General features: G+C 54.8%; 4 protein-coding genes across 8 annotated transcripts; 2 read left to right on the top strand and 2 right to left on the bottom strand.

Annotated features, from left to right (window-relative positions):
• Positions 1 to 1,501: 1,501 nt before the first annotated feature.
• On the bottom strand, positions 1,502 to 7,591 carry PSME3 (proteasome activator subunit 3). Its single transcript, XM_027745899.2, has 11 exons — positions 7,486 to 7,591; positions 6,980 to 7,012; positions 6,621 to 6,683; positions 6,084 to 6,188; positions 5,714 to 5,762; positions 5,050 to 5,162; positions 4,486 to 4,554; positions 4,212 to 4,279; positions 4,003 to 4,057; positions 3,728 to 3,814; positions 1,502 to 3,215 (listed from the first exon to the last, which is right to left on the bottom strand). Exons 1-11 carry the CDS (start codon positions 7,525 to 7,527, stop codon positions 3,135 to 3,137), a joined length of 765 nt encoding a protein of 254 aa, XP_027601700.1. The 5' UTR covers positions 7,528 to 7,591; the 3' UTR covers positions 1,502 to 3,134.
• A 192-nt stretch (positions 7,592 to 7,783) lies between these two features.
• BECN1 (beclin 1) lies at positions 7,784 to 11,848 on the top strand. Of its 2 annotated transcripts, XM_027745786.1 has the most exons (11): positions 7,784 to 7,950; positions 8,043 to 8,110; positions 8,189 to 8,247; positions 8,593 to 8,683; positions 8,933 to 9,069; positions 9,238 to 9,432; positions 9,632 to 9,778; positions 10,254 to 10,403; positions 10,490 to 10,550; positions 11,014 to 11,156; positions 11,446 to 11,848. In XM_027745786.1, exons 1-11 carry the CDS (start codon positions 7,824 to 7,826, stop codon positions 11,612 to 11,614), a joined length of 1,347 nt encoding a protein of 448 aa, XP_027601587.1. In that variant the 5' UTR covers positions 7,784 to 7,823; the 3' UTR covers positions 11,615 to 11,848. The 2 variants fall into 2 exon arrangements, with proteins under 2 accessions (XP_027601587.1, XP_027601582.1); XM_027745781.2 differs by having other exon boundaries at positions 7,796 to 7,950; positions 8,043 to 8,247.
• CNTD1 (cyclin N-terminal domain containing 1) lies at positions 11,711 to 15,870 on the bottom strand. 4 transcript variants are annotated; one of them, XM_039380399.1, is made up of 8 exons: positions 15,708 to 15,870; positions 15,452 to 15,672; positions 15,281 to 15,356; positions 14,859 to 15,072; positions 14,243 to 14,405; positions 13,678 to 13,820; positions 13,218 to 13,314; positions 11,711 to 12,850 (listed from the first exon to the last, which is right to left on the bottom strand). In XM_039380399.1, exons 2-8 carry the CDS (start codon positions 15,621 to 15,623, stop codon positions 12,657 to 12,659), a joined length of 1,059 nt encoding a protein of 352 aa, XP_039236333.1. In that variant the 5' UTR covers positions 15,624 to 15,672; positions 15,708 to 15,870; the 3' UTR covers positions 11,711 to 12,656. The 4 variants fall into 4 exon arrangements, with proteins under 4 accessions (XP_039236333.1, XP_039236335.1, XP_039236334.1 ...); XM_039380401.1 differs by having other exon boundaries at positions 14,243 to 14,342; positions 15,452 to 15,870; XM_039380400.1 differs by having other exon boundaries at positions 13,676 to 13,820; positions 15,452 to 15,870.
• Positions 15,871 to 15,958: 88 nt separating this feature from the next.
• On the top strand, positions 15,959 to 16,640 carry LOC114001092 (cytochrome c oxidase assembly factor 3 homolog, mitochondrial). Its single transcript, XM_027745980.1, is given in 2 exon segments — positions 15,959 to 16,199; positions 16,280 to 16,640. Coding segments are annotated over 2 exon segments (354 nt in total). The 3' UTR covers positions 16,393 to 16,640.
• The last annotated feature ends 142 nt before the right edge of the window (positions 16,641 to 16,782 follow it).

The raw sequence follows: 16,782 nt of genomic DNA on the forward strand, positions 1-16,782 counted from the left end.
TTAGTACATCTTATATTTACTAAATTGCCCACATTCCCCAAACAAAGTGACGAAGGAGGGAGTTTGCTGCATTTTCACTCACACAGAAAGGTAGAGGTGGCAAAAAATAGCATGTGAAATTTATAGAAACCCAAACTAGACAGACAGCTTTTGGCCTGGGGAAACTCTGAGTTGGTGACTGTGACAGCTGGGGAAAGGGCACAGTACAGAAAAACCCCCGCCAACACTCCCGACACCAGCAAGGCTTGAGTAAACCCCACACCAGAGCTCAGACTCTAAGAAGTTCCCACTCCCAAAGCCTCACCTCATGGGGCCAGCTGGTACAAAACACAACAGTGGAACTGCCTGACCCTTCCCCATGCTGGCTGTGCTGCTGGCAGCACCTGTGGCTGCACACAATGGCTGAGCCATTATTCTCTTCCCCTGCATGTAAGCCAGGACGTCTCAAGGACTGATGAAGCTGAGCCCTGACCCCACACTGCCACTGCTCCCAGACTCACCGACATCACAGACAACAAACCCTCTCCCAAACACCCCTGCCCCCATGCATGAGCCCTGCTCCCTGCCAGCACCTGCCCAGACAACAGTCCTGGGTGCTCCACCCTTCCACAGGACTACTGGCACCAGCTTCTTCTTTTGCTGTGGTGAGGAGGAGCCCCTTGTGCTGCACCACATCAAGTCCTGCCAGCAAGTCCTTCCCCTGGGCTCTGGCTCCAGCCACCTTGACCCCAGAGATCTGTGTGCAGCTCAGTGCCCCCTCCCTGCACGAGTTGGGCACCTGCAGGGCTTTCCCACACTGCAGGAAGAACTTTCCTCCACAGGCACCTGCTCCTGTTCCTGGGCAGCTGAAGGTGCCAGCTGGGAGCCCCAGTCTGTGGTGGCCACTCCCAGGGCCAGTCACAGGCCCTGCAGCCCTGCAGTTGGGGTACAGGACACTCTGGGAGTCCCCAAGTGAGCTTTGAGAGGCCTCTGGGCCCCAGTCGCAGTGCATCAGGCACGGAGGGAGTACAAGAACGGGATGATCCCTAGGGAGAGCAGAGGGCACTGTGGCTGGGGACAGCAGGGCAGCCACTGCTCCTTGGGCATCACACACATGGAGCAGCCAGGAATAATGGACTGTGTGCCCAAGGAATAACTGACTGTGCATCCAGGTGCTGCAGGACAGCCCAGAGACACCTGCCCAGCAGAGCAGCCCCGGAGCAGCTGCACACCCAGAGAAACACAATGCAAAGTCCCTGTGTCTATCTGAACTGGGATGGCCCGAGTTCCACACTGGGCTGAGACGGGACAAATTCCATCAAACCCAAGCCCGTGGGCCCATGTGAAGCATGCTGGAGGAACAGGAACAACCTACACAGCAGTGCAGAGCATTTACAACACAGTCAAAAAGAGGAATGAGGAGAATGCAGGAAGGAGCAACTGAATTCGAGAAAGGCAGGACCAGAACAGGACACTAACACTGCATGGCCTGAGAGCCCAGCATCACACACAAGGGGCTGCCTTGAAAGAATTCCAAGTACCTTATTTTAATTTCTTGACATGGTAAAAGTTTACATACGTTCATCTGGCAAAGAGAGCTGAACAAATTAAAAGGAATCAATACAAAGAAACACAAGGGGAAGTGCTGCTCCCAGACAGCAGCTACACGCAGTTGGTTTGTTACTGAATATTTATTAGCGGGAAGACTAAGAGTTGACTTACTACAAACAACAACAGAAGAGTCTATAGCAAGGGCCAGCGACCTGCCACACTTCAGGCAAATCCCTGGGAAACCAGCAAGAGCCATGGCTCTTAGATGTGGAAGCAGAAAAAAAAAACAAAACAAAAACAAAGTAAAAAAAAAGAAAGGGAGAAAGTTCATTCCATTTGTCACTGTTGTTACAATGAGATTAACACAACTCTTAAGGCTACTGCACAGTAAGAATATACAGATGTAACAGCGAGACCTGGGAAACAGCGAGGTTCCTGAAACAAATGATTTAACATTCCCTGATTAGGGGACTTAAGTAGAAATACTATAAATAAGAAAAATTTGAAGCCTGCAGCGTTATGGGCCCACTTGCCACACACAAAAACTGATGCAACACAACCAGTCATTTCCAAAGGGGTTTGTAATGGACCATGAAACGTTCTGGCAGCTTAGCGGAGTCACCAGGCACAGGAACGTGCCCTTTGCAGGGGAAAGACTGCAAGGTCTGCAGGGTACCAGGTGGGTATTGGCCACCCTCACCCCTGAGCACCAGCTGTGGCAGCCAGCCTGCTCTGCCCAGGCACTGGGGAGCACTGCCAGGGACAGGGGGGCTCGGTCTGACCACATGCAAAGATATTGGGACTTTAGCATCAGACCTCTGGCCCCTCCCTTCCCTCAGCCTGGGCAAAAGCATCTCATGCCAAAGGGGCACTGGGACGTATGTGAAGAAACATTAGTTTTAGCCAAGGAAGTGGCTCTAGTCAAATGGCAGAGGAGCAGAAGCCACCTGAGCTCGTGACAGCCAGGACAGCACTGGCCCTAGTTCGAAGCACCACCTCGTACTCTGCACTGATCCAGACAGAACTGACAAGGCAGAGACCCATAGGGCAAGCTCTGCTGAGCCAGGAGAGAGACAGAAATGGAGTGCAGATTGCTCAGTGGCACTGGAGTATGGCTGCTGCCACTGGCCCCAGGGGCAGGGTCCCTGGTCAGTGCAGAGCTGGTGGCAGAGGGGCCCAGCCACAGCTGGCAGCAGGGAGGGAGCTCCCCCCCTCTGGAGTGCCGCCCTCTGCCAGGCTGTCTGCCCCATTCCCAGAGACCCCAGTGCAGCCACCAGCCAAAAGGTGGGACAGGACAAGAGCTTGGTCTCTAGTGTTGTTCCCAGTCAGGTAGGAAGCAAGGCGTGAAGGAATGTCCCTGCCTGGCTGCAGCAGCCTCTGGGGTGCCCAATGCAGCACAGCCTCTACTACCAGTGACTAGAGGGAGGGAGAGCTCCTGAGACCTGAACAAAACCAATCACAAAACTAGGCGAGAATTTCTTTAGAGTTTAACTAAGAATGCAATACTATTTCCAGCCAGTTTCCCATCTCGATAGTCACGTAACAAACCAAGGCAATGACGGTCTTTAGTTGACTGAACAGTTCTCAAGTTCAAACGTTGACACTTAATAAAGGGTCTCAGCATTGCTGCTCCGAGGCCTCTTGATCTTCTCAATGTTTTTAAGGATCATGTCATGCAAAGTGACCTGCAAAAACGGAGAACAGGACTCAGACAAGGAAGGGTGAAGCCATCCAGTGTTCAGCATTCACCACGAGCACTGGTTATCACAGCAGCACCACTCCCCTTGGCACCACCCTCAACCCTACACACCCTACACACCCTACACACTCAGCTAAAGGAAGGGCTTCCTTCAGCCAAACCTTACAGAAGCCACTGCACATAATACCAAAAACATTTATTCAGAGACCTCAGGATTAGCTTGTACTGTATGAAGAGCTTAGGATCACAGACTCCCACAGAAGGGGAAGGAATATTTTATGCTAGAGTCTTATGAACACTTGGAAACACCTGCACGTCTAGAGAATGGTGGAGAAGCAACAGTCAGCTCCTGTGGCTGGGGCTGAAGTGGAGCAGGCAGGCTTCCTGCCAGGAGCGGGCATGCTTGCAGGGAAAGGGGAGAGGAGCAGCGGCGGCAGGAGCACAAAGGCTTTCCACTGCTGTGCTGGGAGCCAGTGTGAGCTCTGTGTTTTCACTTACATATTGATTCCTCAGCTCTGAAATGATCAGGCGCAGACTAATGTACTCCTTCTCGTCGATCTCCGTCACGGTGCGGCGATAGTCCTCCTGCCGAGAGAGCGCCCGAGCTCAGCCAGGCCTCCCACACTTGAGGGGGGCTCCTGCCTTCCACAGAGGAACCTCCCCCCTTCAGCTTATTGCCCTCCATCCCTGTATGATTCCCCTCTTCCCCCAAGACCCTCAGCTCAAAAAGCTGCAGCATGAACATGCAGATCTTCACGTGCCCAGCGACTTACCACATGAGGGTACTTGGCTATTTTGGAAACCAACTTTGCTCTTGTGATATAGTATCTGGTAACAAAAGGGAGAGACTAAAGATCAGATAAACAGCACCACGATGGCTTTTTTCTGGTCCCAGCTGCCCTGTAACAGCTACGAGGCCTTTACAAAACATGTTCTTTTTCCAAGGGGATCCCAAAAAAGAAGTCTGTTCTTGCATGCCTACCTAGAAATCTGGTCCAGGTAGGACGCTGCCTCACTCTCCACAGTCCGAAGCTCAGCGACTGTTTCCTCCTGACAGTAAGACAAGGAAACCATTAGCTCCAGGAGGCTGCAACTCGCCTTCAGGGCTCGGAAGGCAACATCTCAGCAGCACCACATCAAGCTCAGGTTTGGATTTTAAGACCTAACCCACTCCCAAGACTGCAGCTGCTGGACACCATGAACCGACTCAGAGGAACCTCAGAGATCTGTCCCTGGAGCATAGAGCAGTGCCTTACCTGAATAGAAACACCAAAGTTGTTCCCATCCTCTATCCTGGGGATGAGAAGCTGCACCCACATTTTGACCTGCAGTGGAGAGATCACAACACTGACCAATGCCAACATCTCCACAAAGACCTCTCTTAGAAATGTTAGCAAAAGCTTCCCAGGATCCTGCCTTTGCCACACAGCTCACAATAAACTGCTGCAGGTCCCACATGCACCTGCAACACTCCTGAGGAGATCACTTCCCACATGGCTGGGGTGCCACTCAAGCCAGCACAGGGGATTCCCATGGGAAGTTCTCCTGACCATAGCACAAGAGCTCTTGGCAGGGGTCTGTGCCTGTGCAAAAGGAGGGCAAAGCAAAGCCTCACAAGGCCTAATAACAGAGGTCCTCCTCCTTCAGGTGAACAACCGAGCTCCCTGAGGGCTTCACCTGCCTCCCAGCCCATCAGATAGGGCAGTAGTAGCCCTGCCTTTCCCCATCTCCAGCACAGAGGGGTCTGCTCTCTCCACAGCTTTGCCTCTCCAGGAGCAAAACCAGCCCGCTGCCTCCCCTTGCCCCAGGCCCACACCCACCGTATTGCACTTCTCGATGAGCAGCCTGATTTCTGGCTTCACTTTCTCGATGATGTCCACCAGCTGCTGGTTGCTTTTCAGCATCCCATTGGGCATCACGAACACTTTGGTACCTGCAGCAGAGACAAACCCCCGGCGTCAGCGACGCGCAGGAACCGCAGGGTCACCTGAGCCTCATCTCCTGCATGGGCCAAAGAGGGACTGAGCCAGGCTATGGCCACCAGTGGAGAAGGGGAAATGGGACATGGGATAACAGCAGTGACCATAGGGAAGGAAAAGAGAAAACATGGAGCAGAGATGTGGCTGAAGAGCTTGAGGCTTCTGAGGCTGAGCACAAAGGGTTTCCCTGGGAATTTCTGCCTCAGCTTAATCCAAAGCCTGGAATCTTCCTCCAGACAAAGAGCACAAAGCCACCAGAAGATCAGCTGCCTCTGTCAGCAGGCCAAGCTCAAGCAAGTACTACTTATGTCTATCAGAGAAGTACTAATTATGCTTCTAGGAGCTGGAACCTGACTCCTCCACACCAGCACATCTGTGTGTCGGGCCCTGGCCTGCACAAGCAGCAGCTGCTGTCAGGGCAGGGCAAGTGGGGCTCGTGTGATTCACATCCCCAAGGCATGGTGCAGTGGTTCAGGGGGCAGGCAGCAACACAGGGGACTCTTACCCTGAAAGGTCTCTTCATGGTCTTCCAGCTTCCTCTTTTTCATATTTGGCTAAAACATACAAAATGTTTTACTCACAAACTAGTCGTAAGGTTATAACAGTGCTGCAAAGGAAACAAGGAAAACTTTGGAGCCTCTGCCACACTCCTGGCCTTCTAAGCATCCTTCTTTAAACCAAAAGGGGACTGCAAAGCACAGTGTTACCTCCAGCAGACCTCCTCAAGCAGCTCCTCTGTTTGAGAGACAAACCCCTAAAAGCCTTTGGGAGAGCCAAGGCCTGTTATTAAATAAGAATATCCTACCCCAGCACAGAGCAAGCCATGCAGTTTTAATTAAGAGAAACCAGGATTACAGCCAAGAGAGTAACCTTACCCCATCCAGTCCATCATGGCTGTTGGTGAGAAGAATTGGGTCAGGCACTGGGAGGTTCATATCCGAATGGATCTGAGTAAGATCATGAATATTCAGGATGGGCTCCTGGAAAATAAAGCAAATTTGTTATTTAACTATGAACTAACAAATTCTGCCACACGAAACACAAGGAGAAGACAAAAGATTCAGACCTCCTTATGCAGCTGTAAAATAAGGATGAATTAAAAGGAACAGCCCAACAACAGCCTGTGAGAGCTCCCTCAGCCCAGGAGCAGTGAGCCAAGTTGGGCTGGACTCAGCCATCGGCATCCCTGGTGCTGCCAGGGACAGCCTTAGATAGATAAAAGTAAGAGATCACACAGAGCAAACTGGAAAAGGCAGCACCCCTCCAGAGCCACTGGCACCTCAGTGCACATGAGCCACCAGCTGCTGCCCTGTGTCTCTGCAACAAGGTGAAATGCAGAGAACACAACTAGGATGAGACCTGCTACGTTGCTGGAAAATGGAAAAGGATGCAGAGCACAAGGCACACCCTACCTTAAGGAACCCATCAAGTTCTAACAGCTTCTTTGGGAAAAAGTTTGCTACGAGGTCTTCAGCCTGAGAGAGAAAGAAGAGACAGCAGTGTGAAACAAGGCCATGAGGCAAGAACACCAGGGAAATCATCCGTCCACAGGCAAGAAATGGGAGAGAACACGAATCCCTCCTGCTGCCAAAACCACCCTCAGCCCAGGTGAGGAGATGCAGGGAGAGCCAGGAGGCTCAGGAACCTCCCTGCAGGGGGTGAGTGATGCTCTGGGTGCTGCTGAGCTTCCCGAGGAGCACTGACCCGCACTCAAGTCTGTCAAGAAGGTACAACCAAACAGCCCCTTTCCTGCTTTCGGTGGGACACTCACCTCACTCGTGATCCGCTCCCTGAAAGAGTCAACCTGCAGAGGGAAACAGCGACAGGTCAGGGCCGCTCCGGAACAGCGGGGCCCGGGAAGGCCGCGCACTGCGCCCCGCAGCCGCACCCAGGACCTCCTGGGGAACGCGGGGCAACGGGAAGAGCCTGCAAACACCGAGCGAGAGCTGCCCGTGCGGGCTGGGCTCCGGGCGCTGTGGGGAGACGGAAGATCCGCCGGCCCATCCCGGGCCAGTGGCCACGCTTCGCCAGGGCTCGGCTCGGGGGCGGCCGCAGCGCAGCCCCGGCCGCGTCCCCGCCCTCCCGGCGCTCCCGCGGGACAGCGGGCGGGGCGGGCGGGCCGCGCTCGGCGGCCGGGGTAGAACGGCCGGGTGGCACCGCGGGGCGGCACCGAGCCCGCCCCGCCCTGCGCCCCGGGCCGGCGCCAGCCCAGCTCGACGCGGGCCGCGGGGCAGAGGCGGCGGGGCGGGCCGGACCGGGCGGGCGGGGCGGGCGCACCTTGAGCTTCACCTCCGGGTCCACCTTGAGCAGCGAGGCCATGGCGGGTCCGGTCTCGGGGCCGCTCCGCTCCCCCTGGCCCACACCGGAAGTGACCTCACGCCGCGCGCCCGCCAATGCCGCGCGCGCCCGCCGCCCGCGTGACCCCCGCCCTGCGCGCGCACGCGCCGCCGGGTCCTGGCCGCTCACACACGGCCCCGCCACCACCACCGCCGCCGGGGAGGGGCTACGGAAAATGGCGCGGGCGGCCCCGCGCGCACACACACTCCTGCCAGGACCGCGCCCCGCGCGCGTCACGTCCGGCGCGCGGCGATGGCGGGGCGCGCGCGGGCGGCGCGATGGAGGCAGCGCGGGCGGGCGGCGGCACCGCGCACGTCAGCTTCGTGTGCCAGCGCTGCCTCCAGCCGCTCAAGCTCGACACCTCCTTCAAGGTCCTCGACCGCCTCACCATCCAGGAGCTCACCGGTACCGCCGGCGCGGCGCGGCGGGGCGGGGCGGGGGACTGGGGCCGGGGTGAGGCCCAGGCGCGGGCCCGGCTGACGCCTCCTCTCCCGCAGCCCCGCTGGTGACTGCCGCCCCTGCCCGGCCCGGGGACGCGCACGAAGAGGAGAGCGCCCTGACGGAGGTACGGCGGGGTCGGGCGCGGCGGGGCGCGGCGGCGGCTCCGCCGGGCCCCCCGGTGACGGTGCCCCCTTGCCCCCAGGAAGCCTTCACGGAGAATCGGCAGGATGGCGTGTCCAGGAGGTTCATCCCGCCAGCCAGGTACGGCCGCTGTCACCGCGCTCCCGCCGGGCCCGGCCCATATTGGAGCCCTCCTGCTCCTTCCGCCCAGCCCGAGTCGGTGCTACGGGAAAAGGTCCCTGCCGGACCTTAGAGCCTCCCCCGCGGGAGCCCCGTGGCCCTCGGGCTGCTCGGCAGTTCGGACACACAGAACTACTCAGCACTCGGGGGGCTGCTCCTCAGCTGTGGGTCAGACCTGGCAGAGCCCCCAAAACGCGGGCGGCCCCCCTGTGCTCCCCCACCCTGGCCCAGCCCCAAGTCCAGGTCTGGCACTGGAGCTGCCTCCCCGTGCCCCTCAGCACTCACCTCAGTAACGTTCTTTCCAAGAATGATGTCAACAGAAAGTGCCAACAGTTTCACCCTGATCGGGGAGGCGTCGGATGGCGGCACCATGGAAAACCTCAGCCGGAGACTGAAGGCAAGTGGGACTTGAGCTGGTAAACTCGGGTTCTTGTGAATGCAGTACCAGTTTTGCTTGATGCTCTGCAAAACTAAACTGCAAAGTTCTGTGAAGTACTGGCCTTCCAGGGGCTTAGTTGGTGAGTAGTTCAGTAAAGCTGGATTGTATCAATCGATATGTGACCCCCAAGGAAGACTTTGCCAACTGGAGCCCCTGAAAGCCAGCTGCCTGTGGCTCCACTTGCACTAAGGTGAGCTCTTTCTGCAGGTCACCGGCGACCTCTTTGACATCATGTCTGGGCAGACAGACGTGGATCACCCCCTGTGTGAGGAGTGCACAGACACCCTGCTGGACCAGCTGGACACACAGCTCAACATCACGGAGAACGAGTGCCAGAACTACAAGTGAGTGATCCAGAGGTGACCTGAGACCAAGTTGTTGTAGCTTGAAGCAGGATCAGCACAGAGAGGTCGGGGTTGGCAAGAGGTGCAGGGGCTGCCACGGAAGCGAGGACTGGCAGTGGAGCACTTCCCAGGATCCCTGTTTTGGTAACCCTGTCTGCCCTCCTTTAGGAGATGTCTGGAGATACTGGAACAGATGAACGAGGATGATAAGGAGAAGCTACAGACAGAACTGAAAGAACTGGCGCTGGAGGAAGAGCAGCTGATTCAGGAGCTGGAGGACGTGGAGAAGAACCGCAAGATTGTAGCTGAGGACTTCGAGAGAGTCAGGGCAGAGGCTGAGCGGCTGGAGCAGGAAGAGGCTCAGTGAGTGAACTGTACCTGCAGCCTGTGGTGGGGGTTGGAGGCAACAAAGAAATGAGGTTGTAATGTGAGAAACCTGTAAATGTTCCCAGTGGCTTGTTCTCCGCAGAAGGGAAGGTGGCCAGACCAAACTGACCCACAGAGACATCCCTCTGATGTAAAAGGTGGCACTTAGCACTTCTTGTCTTGCTTTTGCTCAAAGGTATCAGAAGGAATACTGTGAGTTCAAGAGGCAGCAGCTGGAGCTGGATGATGAGCTGAAAAGCGTGGACAACCAAATGCGCTATGCCCAGATGCAGTTGGATAAATTAAAGAAAACCAATGTGTTCAATGCGACCTTTCATATCTGGTAACGTAGACACTGGAGTATCGTGTCCCTTTGCTTGGAAGCTGCAGTGTGGGGCTGTTTCAGTCACACTGCATTCAACAGGAAAGGTGCAAGCCAGGTCACAGTTACCCCCCAGCCCCGGCTCCCAGCAGCAGCAGCTGAGCAAGCTGTGCCAGGCTGTGGGACTGGTAAATGGCTCTTTCACCAATCCCAGTAACACTGGGACCCTCTGTGCCAGCCAGCAGTGACACTGGCATCGGAAGTCACAGAGCAGGTGGTTCAGGGGGGCTGGTTGCATTTTTTTTAGTTGTGTTTTTATGAAAAAAAAGAAGGCAAGTGGCTGGTATTTACATGCACTTGTTGAGCAAAGTCCCAAGCCCTCCGTGTGTGTGGCACGCTGTGTGTGCCGTGCTGTTGGGACACAGCCCCTGTTTGGTTCTTGTGCCAGGAGCTGTTCCCAGCCCAGCACACTTACTTATAATTCCTCTTATCACAGGCACAGCGGGCAGTTTGGCACAATAAACAACTTCAGGCTTGGCCGCCTCCCCAGCGTTCCTGTGGAATGGAATGAGATCAACGCTGCCTGGGGCCAGACAGTGCTGCTGCTGCACGCCCTGGCCAACAAAATGGGCCTGAAGTTTCAGAGGTACACACAGTACCACACACAGGTCCCTTACAGCCCAGAGAAAGGCAGGGCAGACTGAGGTGCCTGTAAATCTTGTCTCCTTTCAGATACCGTCTTGTCCCCTATGGCAACCACTCGTATTTGGAGTCCCTCACGGATAAATCCAAGGTGAGAGATCCTGCACGAATCATGGGACATTGACCTTGAGTGCCAGAGCCCTGGTCATCCTGGGAATGCAGCAAACAAACTTGGTCTTCATGAATGTGGGGTCCAGGAGAGCTGGCTGCCCCAGCTCCTCCAGCATGGTAACATCTCACTCCACATCCTGTATCAAGCCACTGGTTCTGCCAGCCTGTGGTGTTAAAAGTGACAGAACTGTTGAATACACCATAGCTGGCTGGAGGCAGATGGCATGACTTGGGATGACTGGCAGGTGGATGAAGCCATTTGGGATTGGTGGAGGTCAGGAACGCATGGCAGGCACTGAGACAAAACCAGTCACACTCGCTCTGTGCCACCAACTGTTTATGAGTGTCCTGTGATGAATTCAAGGCTCACATGAAGTTAAAGAGCTGCAGTGACTGTATTTAAAACAAGTGCTTGGGGTGCCCAATACAAACCTCTTTTCCAGGAGCTCCCCTTGTACTGCTCTGGAGGCCTGAGGTTCTTCTGGGACAATAAGTTTGACCACGCCATGGTGGCGTTCCTGGACTGTGTGCAGCAGTTTAAAGAGGAAGTGGAAAAAGGTGAAACTCGGTTTTGTTTGCCTTACAGGTGAGTGTTGCCACGTAACTGTCACAGTAACCCCTGTGTGCTGTCCCCAGCACTGCTTGGTGTTTCAGTCCTGGCTTTCTGGAGTCATCTGGGATTCTTTATCATGTGCACTTACTAGTTTAATTGAAATTTAAAGCCAGTCCCCCTGAGGCTTGTTAGGTTCCCTTTAAAAACAAAGTGTTTTTACGGGATGGTATTAATGTCAGATTGAAAATTTAGTGCTTGATGTCATACTGAGATTAAATGTTTGCAGGAGGAATGCACTAATAAAACCTTGTGTGTGATACAGGATGGACGTGGAGAAAGGAAAGATTGAAGACACAGGTGGCAGTGGTGGCTCTTACTCAATTAAAACACAATTTAACTCTGAGGAGCAATGGACAAAAGCACTAAAATTCATGTTAACTAACCTGAAATGGGGCCTTGCCTGGGTCTCATCCCAATTCTATAACAAGTAACCATGGTCATGATTTGACCTAGCAGCTGTGGGTGTCTGCGTTAATGTTGGAGAAAGGCAAGTTAAGATGTTTCTTAATATTAACCAGTACAAAATGTTTACAATACCAAAAATCCACAAGACACTTTATTTAAAATGCCATTATTACAAGTAGTTTATAGAAAAGCAATATGCAAAGTTGTATCATTGAGTTGAACAGAATAAACTCAGCTATTAAATGGATGCTAAACTGGTACTTTTGGGGTTTATGGCCAATCTTACAAACACAGGGAATAACATGGAAATACTCTCAGAACTCTGCCTGGTCATTAAAGAGTAACTACAGTTTGAAGTAAAGTTTTCCTAGTCACATCAGCACTTCTTTGTACCACTGAGCTTAAACAAGGTTTGATACCACTTAAAACAGTTTGTAATCCCTCCTGCAGCCTATTCCTGCACTGAGGAAACACTAAAACTATTCCTTGCTCTGAGTGCTTTCCTTCAGCTCTGCCTGGCACAGCACAAACCCTGGCACTCACAGGGCACCTGCTGTCATGACAGGATTCTGTCCTTGTCACAATGCTGGTCGTTACTGGCTGTGGTAGAGCAAGAGCAAAAGTGTTCCAAGTGCTGGCAGAGGGGAAATAGTCACAGGCAGCTGGAGATAGGGATTTTAGAAAAGCAGCAGGTGGAGACAGCACAGCACCGTTTGTAACATGGGTGTCAGAGCTGCTCCCAGCAATCCTGGTCATGGCTGAGCACCAGGCACAGCAGCACCTTTCAGACATGGCTACTGTGAGGGGTCTCTTCAGTCAAAGGGAACTTTGACCCAGCTTAAAAGATGCACCTCTTACAATAAACCTCTGGGTCCCAAAGAGGCATTTCTAAACACTACTGTGCTGCTGGGCCTCCCTTCAAAGCGTGAGTGTGATGCCTGGCAGGACGAGCTTTGCTAATTCACACATGACTGACAGGCTGTTCCAGAACCCCTGGTGCTCAGGACCAAAGGTAATCCCGAGCTTTGCTGGGAGCCCAGGTGGTGTCACAGAGGAGGAACTGTGGGTTCAGCAGCGTGACAGTTCCAGACAAGGTGGTTCTATTTCAGGGGCAGAATCCTGCCTTTGGGAGCTTTGGTCCCACAGGTGCCATGGTGCTGCCTGGGCACGGTGCTGCCCAGGATGCGCCTCAGCACCGCATACGAGAACTCCTTGATGCTTTGTGGAGTAATGCCAGTGATACAGTTCAAATGCTCCACAACCTGAAAACAGAAAGGATAGGGTGCCTAAAGGCCGTGAGTTTACAGCCTAACGAGTAACTGCTCCATGGGCACATTTCACAGGCAGTTGTCCCACAGGATTGCTTCTCTACCTGCCAGCAAAACGCTGCCTGTGGGGGTTTGTCCTGGCTGTGAAGCACTGAAGGCAAGGACACACACCAGTGCCAGTACATGCTGCACCACACCATGGCCTCCTGAGGCCCAGGAACTTCCTGCTAAAACCTCTGAGATGTTCCCTCCCTCATGCCACTGCCAGCACAGCCCCACCTACCTCCTTGCTGTGCTGAAACAGATAAACCACCCTGGCGTCGTGTTCCTATAAAGCCAACACGTTCAGCAGCAACTGTACCTGCTCCCAGTGCCCAGGGCTCAGGATGAACATGCCTGTGCTGATGATTCCAACAGCCAAGAGCATAAAATCTTCCTTCACTGTCAAAAACTTGGCTCTGCAGAAGGAGAAGTGTGTTCAGGTGTAAAATGCTGCTTCACAGCTCAAAAGCACCCACTGCTGCACTTGCCACGGCCCAGGACACAACCAAGGCCTGACACTGGGAGCTGGAACTGATAGTGCATGGCTAGACTTTCATGACCAAGTAAAACACTTTCCTTGCCCCTGAAGCAGCTGTGGAGAAGCACGCTGCTGTGAACTGCTGTATTAAGAAACAGTGCTGAAAGCCCCCCCAAAATTAATTTTTTTAAAAAGATGCCCCAAAAATGGCATAATGGGAATTATGCTACTATTCATTAGCTTTTCTTAGGGTTTTAATTTCAAAGGGTTTTTAATTCACGGTCAGGTAAGAGTCTTACACCTGCAGCTTGCTGGGTGTGGAGTTTTCGATGGCGATCTTCAGCAAAGTGTCGTAGATGGTCTCTCTGGACAGGTAGCAGAAGTCCAGCAGCTGCACACACATGTGGTGCAAGGATTTAGCAGGAAGCAAGCACCCATTGTGTCCTGGCAGAGATCACACCATCAGCCCAACATTTTGGGTCAATAAATTAGAAATGTTAGGTACTGTAAGGGAGGGATGGAGGTTTCTGAGGAAAAGTGCCCTGTCTCTGAATGCCACATGCTCCCTCAGCCTCAGTATAATTTCACTCACTCTCACATTCAGGTTGTCACACCTGGGCCAAGAAAATGGCGAGTGTAGAAAATGCAGCCTTACACCAGGTTTGGGGGGTTTAAACTGGCTGTCCAGCAACATTCATCATGCTGTACAAAGGACAAAGTTCTCATCTGAAAAGTGAAGCCCTGGACAATCTGAACAGTTCCATGTGCAAAAATCTCTAATATCAGATGTTTCGGTTCAGATCAGCACCAGCTCTATTACCCTTTTAAAAAACTTCCTTCCCATTCTCCTTGATTGATATTCTCACCTAGAACCTCCAGAAGCAATTCCACGTAGGCCAACGGGGTGGACACGTTGATGTGGAAGTGCAGAGTGTTTAAAACAGCAAGCTCTGACTCCAGCAACTCCTGTTTAGTGTAAGAGTATTTTAAGGATTGCAGAAATTTTAAAGCTGTGTCACTGGTCACTCTCTGAAGAGGAAAAAAGAGAAAAGACATCTTCCAGGCAATAAGGCCCTTGGTAGGAACAAAGTGCTCCCTCACCTCCCTCCTCCCGCTGAGCACGAGGCTGCGACTCACCTGCCTGCCCTTTGAGCTGGCATGAGAAACCCAGCTTGGACCTTTCCCAGAGTTTTCCTCAACTCCATAAACCATCCCCAGGCAGGTGTGAACCCCTGTGGCCACACAATTTTTGACAACCACAGGCTAAGTGTCTCCTACCCTTTTTTCCCCAGCACTGGGAGAACATTTCCCCGCAAATCGTCACGGGACAAGTGGCAATTTGCCTGCCCTGAAGGGAATGTCATGTCTTTTGCATTTCATTATCACTATTCCCTTTCAGAGAGGAAATCTATTTTTAAGAGAGGTGAACACACTGCAGATTGAACCCCACTGCTAAAGCAAGGACAGGCCGAGCTGGCTTACACTATAGTGCAGGGAGAGTTTGCTCGCGAGCTGAATGCACGACACGAGTCGCAGGACAAAGGTGTTGACTATCTGATCCCTCACAGAGGTCCAGCTGCTCCCTTGTCCTTGGGCACCACCTTTAACACTCCCACTGGAGGACTCCCACAGCTGTTCTACCTGCTTGATCATAAACCTGCAAAACTCACAGTTGCTCAGAGCACAGTTCTCTTTGCTGAGGAAGGAAGAAAGGCAATTCTACATATATTCAGAGTATACACAGAGCTGGTAATTTGGATTAAATGGATGAAGAGACAGCACTCAACACACAGAGAAGTCGTGTGTGGTTTGGGTGAGGGGACAGAACAGGATAGGGCAGGACCGAGCATGGGCAGCGCAGCCAGAGAACAGGAAACAAACTAAGTGTTCCGGGCTCTTGTTACCTTTCGAGTAACTCCACTGCTTGGTACCTCGTCGATTGGTCCAAGCGCCATTTTTCAGATAAAAGGAATATAAATTCTGCAAAGAGCACAGCAGTCACTGGTTCAGTCTCCTGAAGCTCACTGTACAGCTGTGACCCGCCCCAGGGGCTGCTGTAGCCAAGTCAGCCTCACCCACGATCCGCGTGTCCTTGAAGCTCCCAGCGTGCTCTGGCAGCTCGCTCAGGTACTGCTCGTTCTCTGTGGCCAAGTGGATCAGCGTGTCCTCGATGATTTCAGGAGTGACCCCGCTGAACACGGGGCCTGGGTCACGGCCCCAGGGTTCCACGGGCACCGGGGACCCCATTTAATTTAGCAGGTTGGGGTCGAAGCCATAATGACGACAATGGTTCCACCAGCCCCACAGGGACAGACCAGGGCAGGGCCCCACCAGCCCCTCCGGGCGCCCGGAGACACCACTGGGAGGGCACGGCCCCTCGGTGAGGCTGCGTTCGGGCAGGGGCAGGGGCAGGTTCAGGCGATGGGCCCGGTTGCTGCAGGCTCAGCCTGCAGCACCCTCCGGGTCTCGTGACCCCGCTCCGCCAATCAGCGAGCGCCGCGGCCGGCACGCGCCAGGCCTCAGCCAACCACTCGACGCCGCGCGCCGCCCGCGCCCTCGGATTGGTCAGCGCCCGCCGCCGGATGTAACGTCACTACGCCGCGCGGAGGCTGCGGGGGAAGATGGCGGCGCCGGAGGAACCGGGCGCGGTGGCGGCGTTCGCGAAGCGCATCGACCCGGCCCGGGAGCCGGGGCTCAGCCCCGAGCAACGCCGCCTCATGGCGCAGGTGGAGTACGCCCAGCGGCAGCGCGTCCTGAGGCGCCGGCTCCGCGGCCGCAACACTCTGCTGGCGCTCGGCATCGCCGCGGTGACGCTTGGCATCTGTATCCTCGGGGGCTGGAGCGGGGCGGGGCCAGGGGGTGCCGGGGCCACGCCCGCTGCTTTTCCTTAACCCCTCCCGCAGACGGGTACACCTTCTACTCGGTGTCTCAGGAGCGGTTCCTGGACGAGCTGGAGCAAGAGGCGGAGGCGGCGCGGGCGCGGGCCCGGGCGCGGGCCGAAGGCGCGGCGAGCTGAGCGCGGAACGCCCGGCCCGGTCCGACCCGTGACTGAGCTGCCACCCCCGCGGGGCTGGACGGGCCTTGAGCCCGGGGCAGCCGCCCCCGGGGGTTCGGGCCTGCCCCATGCTCAGCGCGAGCCTGGGGAAGGTCCCGGGGGCTCCCCGCGGGCAGCCCCCACCCCGAGGCCTTTGCCGGCACCGTGCCCATGGGAAGGACAGGGGTGCCCAGGTCCCACCACTCCTTACAATAAACCCTCTCACTGGAGACCGTGTCAGTGCCCGTGGAGCAGCTGCTGGGCAGAGCCCGGCTCAGTATCTCACCCCCTCGGGGGCTGCTGGGGCGGGATTTTCTGTTCTGCTCTTTATTGTGGCACAGCGAGGCCAGCAGCCACAGGTCCTGCCCAGTA

The sequence above is a fragment of the Pipra filicauda genome, unplaced genomic scaffold (genome assembly GCF_003945595.2).
Source record: "Pipra filicauda isolate LSUMZ 115617 unplaced genomic scaffold, ASM394559v2 scaffold193_size2426894_pilon, whole genome shotgun sequence".
In the NCBI taxonomy this organism is placed as follows: Eukaryota; Metazoa; Chordata; class Aves; order Passeriformes; family Pipridae; genus Pipra; species Pipra filicauda.

Excerpts from the sequence above, each read along its gene's own strand:
- CNTD1 (XM_039380399.1), bottom strand. The coding sequence starts at position 15,623 with ATGGGGTCCCCGGTGCCCGTGGAACCCTGGGGCCGTGACCCAGGCCCC. Across the intron at positions 13,315-13,677 it reads CCACACCCAGCAAGCTGCAG|AGCCAAGTTTTTGACAGTGA; the intron begins GTGTAAGACTCT and ends CTCCTTCTGCAG. Across the intron at positions 12,851-13,217 it reads GCCCTGGGCACTGGGAGCAG|GTTGTGGAGCATTTGAACTG; the intron begins GTACAGTTGCTG and ends TTCTGTTTTCAG.
- PSME3 (XM_027745899.2), bottom strand. The coding sequence starts at position 7,527 with ATGGCCTCGCTGCTCAAGGTGGACCCGGAGGTGAAGCTCAAG. Across the intron at positions 6,684-6,979 it reads GGGAGCGGATCACGAGTGAG|GCTGAAGACCTCGTAGCAAA; the intron begins GTGAGTGTCCCA and ends TTTCTCTCTCAG. Across the intron at positions 5,763-6,083 it reads GCCATGATGGACTGGATGGG|CCAAATATGAAAAAGAGGAA; the intron begins GTAAGGTTACTC and ends TGTATGTTTTAG.
- BECN1 (XM_027745781.2), top strand. The coding sequence starts at position 7,824 with ATGGAGGCAGCGCGGGCGGGCGGCGGCACCGCGCACGTCAGCTTCGTG. Across the intron at positions 9,779-10,253 it reads AATGCGACCTTTCATATCTG|GCACAGCGGGCAGTTTGGCA; the intron begins GTAACGTAGACA and ends CTCTTATCACAG. Across the intron at positions 11,157-11,445 it reads CGGTTTTGTTTGCCTTACAG|GATGGACGTGGAGAAAGGAA; the intron begins GTGAGTGTTGCC and ends TGTGTGATACAG.